Source organism: Oncorhynchus kisutch, linkage group LG27, assembly GCF_002021735.2.
Source record: "Oncorhynchus kisutch isolate 150728-3 linkage group LG27, Okis_V2, whole genome shotgun sequence".
NCBI classification, from domain to species: domain Eukaryota; kingdom Metazoa; phylum Chordata; class Actinopteri; order Salmoniformes; family Salmonidae; genus Oncorhynchus; species Oncorhynchus kisutch.
This window is the reverse complement of record NC_034200.2, coordinates 853,565-868,571: the sequence shown is the minus strand read 5'-3', so window position 1 is coordinate 868,571 and position 15,007 is coordinate 853,565. Positions and strand designations below refer to the sequence as shown.

The following is a 15,007-nucleotide window of genomic DNA, read 5'->3' as shown; positions in this document are numbered from 1 at the left end:
GCTAGATAGCTGGACATCAACCTAGCGAGGTGTTCTTGAACGCAGCCTGCGACCTGGTTAGCCATTGTGGCTGGGAATGCGGATTGTCCCGGATTTGTGGCTGTCTAGAGCCCTGCTGTTTGTTGTTTTCAATTTTCTCGGTGACCTGCCCTGTCTGGAAAAGTGAGGAGTAACAGCCTAACATATGTTGCTAGCTACCATGACAAAGACCAAAGCTGGCGGCTGAACCATTGAGGACAGTGCCATTGGTGTCTCTCTATCACGCGTGAATGATCTTTTAAACAAAGAAAAACAGCCTAACATATGTTGCTAGCTACCATGACAAAGACCAAAGCTGGCGGCTGAACCATTGAGGACAGTGCCATTGGTGTCTCTCTATCACGCGTGAATGATCTTTTAAACAAAGAAAAACAGCCTAACATATGTTGCTAGCTACCATGACAAAGACCAAAGCTGGCGGCTGAACCATTGAGGACAGTGCCATTGGTGTCTCTCTATCACGCGTGAATGATCTTTTAAACAAAGAAAAACAGCCTAACATATGTTGCTAGCTACCATGACAAAGACCAAAGCTGGCGGCTGAACCATTGAGGACAGTGCCATTGGTGTCTCTCTATCACGCGTGAATGATCTTTTAAACAAAGAAAAACAGCCTAACATATGTTGCTAGCTACCATGACAAAGACCAAAGCTGGCGGCTGAACCATTGAGGACAGTGCCATTGGTGTCTCTCTATCACGCGTGAATGATCTTTTAAACAAAGAAAAACAGCCTAACATATGTTGCTAGCTACCATGACAAAGACCAAAGCTGGCGGCTGAACCATTGAGGACAGTGCCATTGGTGTCTCTCTATCACGCGTGAATGATCTTTTAAACAAAGAAAAACAGCCTAACATATGTTGCTAGCTACCATGACAAAGACCAAAGCTGGCGGCTGAACCATTGAGGACAGTGCCATTGGTGTCTCTCTATCACGCGTGAATGATCTTTTAAACAAAGAAAAACAGCCTAACATATGTTGCTAGCTACCATGACAAAGACCAAAGCTGGCGGCTGAACCATTGAGGACAGTGCCATTGGTGTCTCTCTATCACGCGTGAATGATCTTTTAAACAAAGAAAAACAGCCTAACATATGTTGCTAGCTACCATGACAAAGACCAAAGCTGGCGGCTGAACCATTGAGGACAGTGCCATTGGTGTCTCTCTATCACGCGTGAATGATCTTTTAAACAAAGAAAAACAGCCTAACATATGTTGCTAGCTACCATGACAAAGACCAAAGCTGGCGGCTGAACCATTGAGGACAGTGCCATTGGTGTCTCTCTATCACGCGTGAATGATCTTTTAAACAAAGAAAAACAGCCTAACATATGTTGCTAGCTACCATGACAAAGACCAAAGCTGGCGGCTGAACCATTGAGGACAGTGCCATTGGTGTCTCTCTATCACGCGTGAATGATCTTTTAAACAAAGAAAAACAGCCTAACATATGTTGCTAGCTACCATGACAAAGACCAAAGCTGGCGGCTGAACCATTGAGGACAGTGCCATTGGTGTCTCTCTATCACGCGTGAATGATCTTTTAAACAAAGAAAAACAGCCTAACATATGTTGCTAGCTACCATGACAAAGACCAAAGCTGGCGGCTGAACCATTGAGGACAGTGCCATTGGTGTCTCTCTATCACGCGTGAATGATCTTTTAAACAAAGAAAAACAGCCTAACATATGTTGCTAGCTACCATGACAAAGACCAAAGCTGGCGGCTGAACCATTGAGGACAGTGCCATTGGTGTCTCTCTATCACGCGTGAATGATCTTTTAAACAAAGAAAAACAGCCTAACATATGTTGCTAGCTACCATGACAAAGACCAAAGCTGGCGGCTGAACCATTGAGGACAGTGCCATTGGTGTCTCTCTATCACGCGTGAATGATCTTTTAAACAAAGAAAAACAGCCTAACATATGTTGCTAGCTACCATGACAAAGACCAAAGCTGGCGGCTGAACCATTGAGGACAGTGCCATTGGTGTCTCTCTATCACGCGTGAATGATCTTTTAAACAAAGAAAAACAGCCTAACATATGTTGCTAGCTACCATGACAAAGACCAAAGCTGGCGGCTGAACCATTGAGGACAGTGCCATTGGTGTCTCTCTATCACGCGTGAATGATCTTTTAAACAAAGAAAAACAGCCTAACATATGTTGCTAGCTACCATGACAAAGACCAAAGCTGGCGGCTGAACCATTGAGGACAGTGCCATTGGTGTCTCTCTATCACGCGTGAATGATCTTTTAAACAAAGAAAAACAGCCTAACATATGTTGCTAGCTACCATGACAAAGACCAAAGCTGGCGGCTGAACCATTGAGGACAGTGCCATTGGTGTCTCTCTATCACGCGTGAATGATCTTTTAAACAAAGAAAAACAGCCTAACATATGTTGCTAGCTACCATGACAAAGACCAAAGCTGGCGGCTGAACCATTGAGGACAGTGCCATTGGTGTCTCTCTATCACGCGTGAATGATCTTTTAAACAAAGAAAAACAGCCTAACATATGTTGCTAGCTACCATGACAAAGACCAAAGCTGGCGGCTGAACCATTGAGGACAGTGCCATTGGTGTCTCTCTATCACGCGTGAATGATCTTTTAAACAAAGAAAAACAGCCTAACATATGTTGCTAGCTACCATGACAAAGACCAAAGCTGGCGGCTGAACCATTGAGGACAGTGCCATTGGTGTCTCTCTATCACGCGTGAATGATCTTTTAAACAAAGAAAAACAGCCTAACATATGTTGCTAGCTACCATGACAAAGACCAAAGCTGGCGGCTGAACCATTGAGGACAGTGCCATTGGTGTCTCTCTATCACGCGTGAATGATCTTTTAAACAAAGAAAAACAGCCTAACATATGTTGCTAGCTACCATGACAAAGACCAAAGCTGGCGGCTGAACCATTGAGGACAGTGCCATTGGTGTCTCTCTATCACGCGTGAATGATCTTTTAAACAAAGAAAAACAGCCTAACATATGTTGCTAGCTACCATGACAAAGACCAAAGCTGGCGGCTGAACCATTGAGGACAGTGCCATTGGTGTCTCTCTATCACGCGTGAATGATCTTTTAAACAAAGAAAAACAGCCTAACATATGTTGCTAGCTACCATGACAAAGACCAAAGCTGGCGGCTGAACCATTGAGGACAGTGCCATTGGTGTCTCTCTATCACGCGTGAATGATCTTTTAAACAAAGAAAAACAGCCTAACATATGTTGCTAGCTACCATGACAAAGACCAAAGCTGGCGGCTGAACCATTGAGGACAGTGCCATTGGTGTCTCTCTATCACGCGTGAATGATCTTTTAAACAAAGAAAAACAGCCTAACATATGTTGCTAGCTACCATGACAAAGACCAAAGCTGGCGGCTGAACCATTGAGGACAGTGCCATTGGTGTCTCTCTATCACGCGTGAATGATCTTTTAAACAAAGAAAAACAGCCTAACATATGTTGCTAGCTACCATGACAAAGACCAAAGCTGGCGGCTGAACCATTGAGGACAGTGCCATTGGTGTCTCTCTATCACGCGTGAATGATCTTTTAAACAAAGAAAAACAGCCTAACATATGTTGCTAGCTACCATGACAAAGACCAAAGCTGGCGGCTGAACCATTGAGGACAGTGCCATTGGTGTCTCTCTATCACGCGTGAATGATCTTTTAAACAAAGAAAAACAGCCTAACATATGTTGCTAGCTACCATGACAAAGACCAAAGCTGGCGGCTGAACCATTGAGGACAGTGCCATTGGTGTCTCTCTATCACGCGTGAATGATCTTTTAAACAAAGAAAAACAGCCTAACATATGTTGCTAGCTACCATGACAAAGACCAAAGCTGGCGGCTGAACCATTGAGGACAGTGCCATTGGTGTCTCTCTATCACGCGTGAATGATCTTTTAAACAAAGAAAAACAGCCTAACATATGTTGCTAGCTACCATGACAAAGACCAAAGCTGGCGGCTGAACCATTGAGGACAGTGCCATTGGTGTCTCTCTATCACGCGTGAATGATCTTTTAAACAAAGAAAAACAGCCTAACATATGTTGCTAGCTACCATGACAAAGACCAAAGCTGGCGGCTGAACCATTGAGGACAGTGCCATTGGTGTCTCTCTACGCGTGAATGATCTTTTAAACAAAGAAAAACAGCCTAACATATGTTGCTAGCTACCATGACAAAGACCAAAGCTGGCGGCTGAACCATTGAGGACAGTGCCATTGGTGTCTCTCTACGCGTGAATGATCTTTTAAACTAAGAAAAAGAGACCTACAAGGAGTTGAAACAAAAAGAAAATAGCTTCAAGTTTTTTGTCCAAATACTGGTGGATTCTACTAATAAAAGAATGGACGACCTGAAGAACAGTTTTCAGTTCTCCCAGGGTCAGCTCGACGAGTTGAAACAGGAGAACGGCAAGATGGCAGCAATCTGTAAGTCATTAAGAGAGGACATCAGTCCTGTGTGTGAATCCATGATAACAGATAAATCAGACAATCTTGAGGGACAATCGAGGCGAAACAACATGGTTGTGGACGGAATTGCAGAATCTCCACCTGAGACCTACCTGGGTGGAGTCTTGAGGACAAAGTGAGGGAAATGATCTCTGAGAAATTGAAGATGGACCACAGGAAGATTGAGGTGGAGCGTGTCCACAGGACTGCAAAACCCACTACCGGCCCTGGTGATAGGCCCAGGCCGATAGTGGTCACGTTCCTGAGGCTCAAGAACAAGGTAGCTGTTCTGGAAAGAGCCAAGAACTTGAGAGGAATGCATATCTTAACCAGGACTATCCTGAAGTTGTGTGCCAGAAGAGGAAAGAACTGATCCCAGTCATGATAGCTGCCAGAGCGCGTGGGGACATTGCTTACATCCACTATGACAGGCTCGTTGTCCACCCTCCCTCCCAGAAGCCTGGAAGGGATGAGCAGCACACACACACACACACCAATTGATTCATGGAATGTATATATGTGCTGAATGTGTGTATTTTTTCTCTTGCTTTGTCTGCTCTTTTCAATAGTATGTCTATCTCTGATAAGCTACCCAGGAAAGGGCTGAAAATAGCCCATATTAATATATGTAGCCTTAGAAATAAGGTTCATGAAATCAATAACTTGCTAACATCAGATAACATTCATATATTAGTCATTTCTGAGACTCACTTAGTTAATTCATTTGATGATACAGCAGTAGCAATACAAGGATATAACATATATATTATTGCATGGAACTTCAATCCATCTCATATTGCTCAAATAAACAACAAACATGGTTTCAAAAAACAGATAAGGCAACACCTCGCTGCACAACTTCTTTCCCCTATTGGACCAGATCGTTTATGTGTATGCATTGATATGTAGGCTACGTGTGCCTTTTTTAAAAATGAATGTGGTTCTTCTCTAATGATGTTCTGTATTATGTTTTGTGTGGACCCCAGGAAGAGTAGCTGCTGATTTTGCTACAGCTAATGGGGATCCCAATCAAATACCAAATACGTTGAAAGTCACTGAGCTCTTCAGTAAGGCTATTCTACTGCCAATGATTGTCTATGGAGATTGCATGGCTGTGTGCTCAATTTTATACACCTGTCAGCAACGGCTGTGGATGAAATAGCCGAAGCCATTCATTTGAAGGGTTGTCCACATACCTTTTGTGTATGTATATGTGTATTTATAGTTATAGTTATATGTAGTGCATGTATGCTTAGCATGTAAACTATATCCAAATGTCAAAAGACGACAAGTACTTCCACTGCATAAGAACTGACTGTGCTAATTGAGTATGAATATGGCTATGTCTGATGATTTCTTTATTCTGGGGATGATTGTCACTAAGAGTATGTTGGGGGAATAAAACCATTTTTGTTAAGCATTATCACAGTTTAGTTGACTGCTGTTTTTCCACTTCTATCACAGATGGGCAAAGAAAAGAAAGACACCCGTTAACTTGGGCTCAAGGTATGTATTTACACGTGAGCACTGCCAGGACGCACGTAGCAGCCCTGTCGTGTCCACCATTTTGTTATCTATCGGATACTATTTACGGTGAAGACGGACAGTATCTGTGGTGGACAGGCTCCCGAGTGGCGCAGCGGCTAAGGCAATGCATCGCAGTGCTTGGGGCGTCCCTACAGACCCTGGTTCGATTCCAGGCTGTATCACAACCGGCCGTGATTTCCCATAAGGAGGTGCACAATTGGCCCAGCGTCATTTGGGTTTGGCCGTGGTAGGCCGTCATTGTAAATAAGAATTTGTTCTTAACTGACTTGCCTAGTTAAAGGTTAAATAAAAAAATTGATGAGGAAAGCCCACTCCGAAGCGATTTTCCCAACTTGAAGGAATACCGGAGCGATATTCCAACTTTTACTGAGTAGCTACTGAAGTTTCTTCTTTTATCTTTGTAACTGACCTCTCCTGCTTTTCTTTTCTATCTCCTCTGCTGTCTCTCTTGCTCTGTTTTCTGTCGGGCATCTATCAGGGCTGCCGTGGAGAAGTCAAAGGGTCCTAGCAGACGGAGCTCGCGGGCCGACAAGGAGGTGGAGGAGGAGACTGTGGCAGACAGCATGCAGAGGAAGAGACCGGCCAGGCCTGGAGCCGGTGCTGCTGCTAAAGGTACACGCACATGCACGCAGACTTGATTTCATACACAATTTACTCTTACATATAGTTGACGTTTTTTATTGTAAAGGGATTTGTCTCATCAAACATGTCCCCCTCTCTCTCCTCTCCTTTCAGAAACGGGTGCCAGCCCTACCCAAGCTAAGAGAAGGAAGTCTAAATGACCACAGTAGTGAAACCCTGTGAACTGAACTGTAAATGTATTTTTCATTGTCAATCATTCGATGAGCTTCTTTTCTCCAGGATTACACATTTTTGATGGTGAAAATAACCATGTACAGATAATTGTTTGAAAAATAATTGTTGATGTTTTGTCCCTGCTATCATGTGAGGTTGTAGCTTGTGTGTGTGTGTGTGTGTGTGTGTGTGTGTTTAATTAATTATGTGAAGACTGATAATAAAACTTGACTCAATTGTATAATTATGTTGTAAAACTTCATTAAATTTTCTACTACTTTTTTGTCCTGTGATGAAATGGTTTAATGTGCTGTACTTCCAAAGTTGTACTGTGATATTCTGTGAAAGTTGGCTGCATGAGTTGTTTCATATACCGTTTTAACATGGTGTTTTAGGGAAGAACCATGTAGGACAGTAGGCAACATTATTTTAATTAATTTGAGTATGCACAGTGGCCAGAAATTCGGACCCAGTGCACAACGATTCCAGTCTATCCAGACGACTCCATCAACCTCATCTTCTGACCTTGGGCGTCTGTCTTGTGTATGCTTTACAAGAAACCTCATCTTCTGAACTTGGGCGTCTGTCTTGTGAATTCTTAACAAGAAACCTCATCTTCTGACCTTGGGCGTCTGTCTTGTGTATGCTTTACAAGCAACCTCATCTTCTGACCTTGGGCGTCTGTCTTGTGTATGCTTTACAAGCAACCTCATCTTCTGACCTTGGGCGTCTGTCTTGTGTATGCTTTACAAGAAACCTCATCTTCTGAACTTGGGCGTCTGTCTTGTGTATGCTTTACAAGCAACCTCATCTTCTGAACTTGGGCGTCTGTCTTGTGTATGCTTTACAAGCAACCTCATCTTCTGAACTTGGGCGTCTGTCTTGTGTATGCTTTACAAGCAACCTCATCTTATGAACTTGGGTGTCTGTCTTGTGTATGCTTTACAAACAACCTCATCTTCTGACCTTGGCCGTCTGTCTTGTGTATGCTTTACAAGCAACCTCATCTTCTGACCTTGGGCGTCTGTCTTGTGTATGCTTTACAAGAAACCTCATCTTCTGAACTTGGGCGTCTGTCTTGTGTATGTATGCTTTACAAGCAACCTCATCTTCTGACCTTGGGCGTCTGTCTTGTGTATGCTTTACAAGCAACCTCATCTTCTGACCTTGGGCGTCTGTCTTGTGTATGTATGCTTTACAAGCAACCTCATCTTCTGACCTTGGGCATGCTTTACAAACAACCTCATCTTCTGACCTTGGGCGTCTGTCTTGTGTATGCTTTACAAGCAACCTCATCTTCTGACCTTGGGCGTCTGTCTTGTGTATGTATGCTTTACAAGCAACCTCATCTTCTGACCTTGGGCGTCTGTCTTGTGTATGCTTTACAAACAACCTCATCTTCTGACCTTGGGCATGCTTTACAAACAACCTCATCTTCTGACCTTGGGCGTCTGTCTTGTGTATGCTTTACAAGCAACCTCATCTTCTGACCTTGGGCGTCTGTCTTGTGTATGTATGCTTTACAAGCAACCTCATCTTCTGACCTTGGGCGTCTGTCTTGTGTATGTATGCTTTACAAGCAACCTCATCTTCTGACCTTGGGCATGCTTTACAAACAACCTCATCTTCTGACCTTGGGCGTCTGTCTTGTGTATGCTTTACAAGCAACCTCATCTTCTGACCTTGGGCGTCTGTCTTGTGTATGTATGCTTTACAAGCAACCTCATCTTCTGACCTTGGGCGTCTGTCTTGTGTATGCTTTACAAACAACCTCATCTTCTGACCTTGGGCATGCTTTACAAACAACCTCATCTTCTGACCTTGGGCGTCTGTCTTGTGTATGTATGCTTTACAAGCAACCTCATCTTCTGACCTTGGGCATGCTTTACAAACAACCTCATCTTCTGACCTTGGGCGTCTGTCTTGTGTATGCTTTACAAGCAACCTCATCTTCTGACCTTGGGCGTCTGTCTTGTGTATGTATGCTTTACAAGCAACCTCATCTTCTGACCTTGGGCGTCTGTCTTGTGTATGTATGCTTTACAAGCAACCTCATCTTCTGACCTTGGGCATGCTTTACAAACAACCTCATCTTCTGACCTTGGGCGTCTGTCTTGTGTATGCTTTACAAGCAACCTCATCTTCTGACCTTGGGCGTCTGTCTTGTGTATGTATGCTTTACAAGCAACCTCATCTTCTGACCTTGGGCGTCTGTCTTGTGTATGCTTTACAAACAACCTCATCTTCTGACCTTGGGCATGCTTTACAAACAACCTCATCTTCTGACCTTGGGCGTCTGTCTTGTGTATGTATGCTTTACAAGCAACCTCATCTTCTGACCTTGGGCATGCTTTACAAACAACCTCATCTTCTGACCTTGGGCGTCTGTCTTGTGTATGCTTTACAAGCAACCTCATCTTCTGACCTTGGGCATGCTTTACAAACAACCTCATCTTCTGACCTTGGGCGTCTGTCTTGTGTATGCTTTACAAACAACCTCATCTTCTGACCTTGGGCATGCTTTACAAGCAACCTCATCTTCTGACCTTGGGCGTCTGTCTTGTGTATGTATGCTTTACAAGCAACCTCATCTTCTGACCTTGGGCGTCTGTCTTGTGTATGTATGCTTTACAAGCAACCTCATCTTCTGACCTTGGGCATGCTTTACAAACAACCTCATCTTCTGACCTTGGGCGTCTGTCTTGTGTATGCTTTACAAGCAACCTCATCTTCTGACCTTGGGCGTCTGTCTTGTGTATGTATGCTTTACAAGCAACCTCATCTTCTGACCTTGGGCGTCTGTCTTGTGTATGCTTTACAAACAACCTCATCTTCTGACCTTGGGCATGCTTTACAAACAACCTCATCTTCTGACCTTGGGCGTCTGTCTTGTGTATGTATGCCTTACAAGCAACCTCATCTTCTGACCTTGGGCATGCTTTACAAACAACCTCATCTTCTGACCTTGGGCGTCTGTCTTGTGTATGCTTTACAAGCAACCTCATCTTCTGACCTTGGGCGTCTGTCTTGTGTATGTATGCTTTACAAGCAACCTCATCTTCTGACCTTGGGCGTCTGTCTTGTGTATGTATGCTTTACAAGCAACCTCATCTTCTGACCTTGGGCATGCTTTACAAACAACCTCATCTTCTGACCTTGGGCGTCTGTCTTGTGTATGCTTTACAAGCAACCTCATCTTCTGACCTTGGGCGTCTGTCTTGTGTATGTATGCTTTACAAGCAACCTCATCTTCTGACCTTGGGCGTCTGTCTTGTGTATGCTTTACAAACAACCTCATCTTCTGACCTTGGGCATGCTTTACAAACAACCTCATCTTCTGACCTTGGGCGTCTGTCTTGTGTATGTATGCTTTACAAGCAACCTCATCTTCTGACCTTGGGCATGCTTTACAAACAACCTCATCTTCTGACCTTGGGCATCTGTCTTGTGTATGCTTTACAAGCAACCTCATCTTCTGACCTTGGGCATGCTTTACAAACAACCTCATCTTCTGACCTTGGGCGTCTGTCTTGTGTATGCTTTACAAGAAACCTCATCTTCTGAACTTGGGCGTCTGTCTTGTGTATGCTTTACAAGCAACCTCATCTTCTGACCTTGGGCGTCTGTCTTGTGTATGCTTTACAAGCAACCTCATCTTCTGAACTTGGGCGTCTGTCTTGTGTATGCTTTACAAGCAACCTCATCTTCTGACCTTGGGCGTCTGTCTTGTGTATGCTTTACAAGCAACCTCATCTTCTGAACTTGGGCGTCTGTCTTGTGTATGCTTTACAAACAACCTCATCTTCTGAACTTGGGCGTCTGTCTTGTATGTATGCTTTACAAGCAATCTCATCTTCTGAACTTGGGCGTCTGTCTTGTGTATGCTTTACAAGCAACCTCATCTTCTGAATTTGGGCGTCTGTCTTGTGTATGCTTTACAAACAACCTCATCTTCTGAACTTGGGCGTCTGTCTTGTATGTATGCTTTACAAGCAACCTCATCTTCTGACCTTGGGCGTCTGTCTTGTGTATGCTTTACAAGAAACCTCATCTTCTGAACTTGGGCGTCTGTCTTGTGTATGCTTTACAAGCAACCTCATCTTATGAACTTGGGTGTCTGTCTTGTGTATGCTTTACAAACAACCTCATCTTCTGACCTTGGGCGTCTGTCTTGTGTATGCTTTACAAGCAACCTCATCTTCTGACCTTGGGCGTCTGTCTTGTGTATGCTTTACAAGAAACCTCATCTTCTGAACTTGGGCGTCTGTCTTGTGTATGTATGCTTTACAAGCAACCTCATCTTCTGACCTTGGGCGTCTGTCTTGTGTATGCTTTACAAGCAACCTCATCTTCTGACCTTGGGCGTCTGTCTTGTGTATGTATGCTTTACAAGCAACCTCATCTTCTGACCTTGGGCGTCTGTCTTGTGTATGTATGCTTTACAAGCAACCTCATCTTCTGACCTTGGGCATGCTTTACAAACAACCTCGTCTTCTGACCTTGGGCGTCTGTCTTGTGTATGCTTTACAAGAAACCTCATCTTCTGAACTTGGGCGTCTGTCTTGTGTATGCTTTACAAGCAACCTCATCTTCTGACCTTGGGCGTCTGTCTTGTGTATGCTTTACAAGAAACCTCATCTTCTGAACTTGGGCGTCTGTCTTGTGTATGCTTTACAAGCAACCTCATCTTCTGACCTTGGGCGTCTGTCTTGTGTATGCTTTACAAGCAACCTCATCTTCTGAACTTGGGCGTCTGTCTTGTGTATGCTTTACAAGCAACCTCATCTTATGAACTTGGGTGTCTGTCTTGTGTATGCTTTACAAACAACCTCATCTTCTGACCTTGGGCGTCTGTCTTGTGTATGCTTTACAAGCAACCTCATCTTCTGACCTTGGGCGTCTGTCTTGTGTATGTATGCTTTACAAGCAACCTCATCTTCTGACCTTGGGCATGCTTTACAAACAACCTCATCTTCTGACCTTGGGCGTCTGTCTTGTGTATGCTTTACAAGCAACCTCATCTTCTGACCTTGGGCGTCTGTCTTGTGTATGCTTTACAAGCAACCTCATCTTCTGACCTTGGGCATGCTTTACAAACAACCTCATCTTCTGACCTTGGGCGTCTGTCTTGTGTATGCTTTACAAGCAACCTCATCTTCTGACCTTGGGCGTCTGTCTTGTGTATGTATGCTTTACAAGCAACCTCATCTTCTGACCTTGGGCGTCTGTCTTGTGTATGTATGCTTTACAAGCAACCTCATCTTCTGACCTTGGGCATGCTTTACAAACAACCTCATCTTCTGACCTTGGGCGTCTGTCTTGTGTATGCTTTACAAGCAACCTCATCTTCTGACCTTGGGCGTCTGTCTTGTGTATGTATGCTTTACAAGCAACCTCATCTTCTGACCTTGGGCGTCTGTCTTGTGTATGCTTTACAAACAACCTCATCTTCTGACCTTGGGCATGCTTTACAAACAACCTCATCTTCTGACCTTGGGCGTCTGTCTTGTGTATGTATGCTTTACAAGCAACCTCATCTTCTGACCTTGGGCATGCTTTACAAACAACCTCATCTTCTGACCTTGGGCATCTGTCTTGTGTATGCTTTACAAGCAACCTCATCTTCTGACCTTGGGCATGCTTTACAAACAACCTCATCTTCTGACCTTGGGCGTCTGTCTTGTGTATGCTTTACAAGAAACCTCATCTTCTGAACTTGGGCGTCTGTCTTGTGTATGCTTTACAAGCAACCTCATCTTCTGACCTTGGGCGTCTGTCTTGTGTATGCTTTACAAGCAACCTCATCTTCTGAACTTGGGCGTCTGTCTTGTGTATGCTTTACAAGCAACCTCATCTTCTGACCTTGGGCGTCTGTCTTGTGTATGCTTTACAAGCAACCTCATCTTCTGAACTTGGGCGTCTGTCTTGTGTATGCTTTACAAACAACCTCATCTTCTGAACTTGGGCGTCTGTCTTGTATGTATGCTTTACAAGCAATCTCATCTTCTGAACTTGGGCGTCTGTCTTGTGTATGCTTTACAAGCAACCTCATCTTCTGAATTTGGGCGTCTGTCTTGTGTATGCTTTACAAACAACCTCATCTTCTGAACTTGGGCGTCTGTCTTGTATGTATGCTTTACAAGCAACCTCATCTTCTGACCTTGGGCGTCTGTCTTGTGTATGCTTTACAAGAAACCTCATCTTCTGAACTTGGGCGTCTGTCTTGTGTATGCTTTACAAGCAACCTCATCTTATGAACTTGGGTGTCTGTCTTGTGTATGCTTTACAAACAACCTCATCTTCTGACCTTGGGCGTCTGTCTTGTGTATGCTTTACAAGCAACCTCATCTTCTGACCTTGGGCGTCTGTCTTGTGTATGCTTTACAAGAAACCTCATCTTCTGAACTTGGGCGTCTGTCTTGTGTATGTATGCTTTACAAGCAACCTCATCTTCTGACCTTGGGCGTCTGTCTTGTGTATGCTTTACAAGCAACCTCATCTTCTGACCTTGGGCGTCTGTCTTGTGTATGTATGCTTTACAAGCAACCTCATCTTCTGACCTTGGGCGTCTGTCTTGTGTATGTATGCTTTACAAGCAACCTCATCTTCTGACCTTGGGCATGCTTTACAAACAACCTCATCTTCTGACCTTGGGCGTCTGTCTTGTGTATGCTTTACAAGAAACCTCATCTTCTGAACTTGGGCGTCTGTCTTGTGTATGCTTTACAAGCAACCTCATCTTCTGACCTTGGGCGTCTGTCTTGTGTATGCTTTACAAGCAACCTCATCTTCTGACCTTGGGCGTCTGTCTTGTGTATGCTTTACAAGCAACCTCATCTTCTGAACTTGGGCGTCTGTCTTGTGTATGCTTTACAAGCAACCTCATCTTATGAACTTGGGTGTCTGTCTTGTGTATGCTTTACAAACAACCTCATCTTCTGACCTTGGGCGTCTGTCTTGTGTATGCTTTACAAGCAACCTCATCTTCTGACCTTGGGCGTCTGTCTTGTGTATGTATGCTTTACAAGCAACCTCATCTTCTGACCTTGGGCATGCTTTACAAACAACCTCATCTTCTGACCTTGGGCGTCTGTCTTGTGTATGCTTTACAAGCAACCTCATCTTCTGACCTTGGGCATGCTTTACAAACAACCTCATCTTCTGACCTTGGGCGTCTGTCTTGTGTATGCTTTACAAGCAACCTCATCTTCTGAACTTGGGCGTCTGTCTTGTGTATGTATGCTTTACAAGCAACCTCATCTTCTGACCTTGGGCATGCTTTACAAACAACCTCATCTTCTGACCTTGGGCGTCTGTCTTGTGTATGCTTTACAAGCAACCTCATCTTCTGACCTTGGGCGTCTGTCTTGTGTATGTATGCTTTACAAGCAACCTCATCTTCTGACCTTGGGCATGCTTTACAAACAACCTCATCTTCTGACCTTGGGCGTCTGTCTTGTGTATGCTTTACAAGCAACCTCATCTTCTGACCTTGGGCATGCTTTACAAACAACCTCATCTTCTGACCTTGGGCGTCTGTCTTGTGTATGCTTTACAAGCAACCTCATCTTCTGAACTTGGGCGTCTGTCTTGTGTATGCTTTACAAGCAACCTCATCTTATGAACTTGGGTGTCTGTCTTGTGTATGCTTTACAAACAACCTCATCTTCTGACCTTGGGCGTCTGTCTTGTGTATGCTTTACAAGAAACCTCATCTTCTGAACTTGGGCGTCTGTCTTGTGTATGTATGCTTTACAAGCAACCTCATCTTCTGACCTTGGGCGTCTGTCTTGTGTATGCTTTACAAGCAACCTCATCTTCTGACCTTGGGCGTCTGTCTTGTGTATGTATGCTTTACAAGCAACCTCATCTTCTGACCTTGGGCATGCTTTACAAACAACCTCATCTTCTGACCTTGGGCGTCTGTCTTGTGTATGCTTTACAAGCAACCTCATCTTCTGACCTTGGGCGTCTGTCTTGTGTATGTATGCTTTACAAGCAACCTCATCTTCTGACCTTGGGCATGCTTTACAAACAACCTCATCTTCTGACCTTGGGCGTCTGTCTTGTGTATGCTTTACAAACAACCTCATCTTCTGAACTTGGGCGTCTGTCTTGTATGTATGCTTTACAAACAACCTCATC

The 15,007-nt window shown here is 44.1% G+C and overlaps 1 protein-coding gene across 5 annotated transcripts in view; it reads left to right on the top strand.

Annotated features, from left to right (window-relative positions):
- Window positions 1-7,155, top strand: part of LOC109879268 (nuclear receptor coactivator 6) — a 40,575-nt gene extending 33,420 nt beyond the window's left edge. For 4 of the 5 annotated variants that reach the window (XM_020471443.2, XM_020471442.2, XM_020471441.2 and 1 more), the window contains 3 exons: window positions 5,984-6,025; window positions 6,546-6,679; window positions 6,803-7,155. In XM_020471443.2, the coding sequence (XP_020327032.1) occupies window positions 5,984-6,025; window positions 6,546-6,679; window positions 6,803-6,849 (223 nt within the window). In that variant the 3' untranslated portion in view covers window positions 6,850-7,155. Of the gene's footprint in view, window positions 1-5,983; window positions 6,026-6,545; window positions 6,680-6,802 lie in introns of those variants that run through there. The other variant, XR_002253507.2, reaches the window with a different exon arrangement.
- The last annotated feature ends 7,852 nt before the right edge of the window (window positions 7,156-15,007 follow it).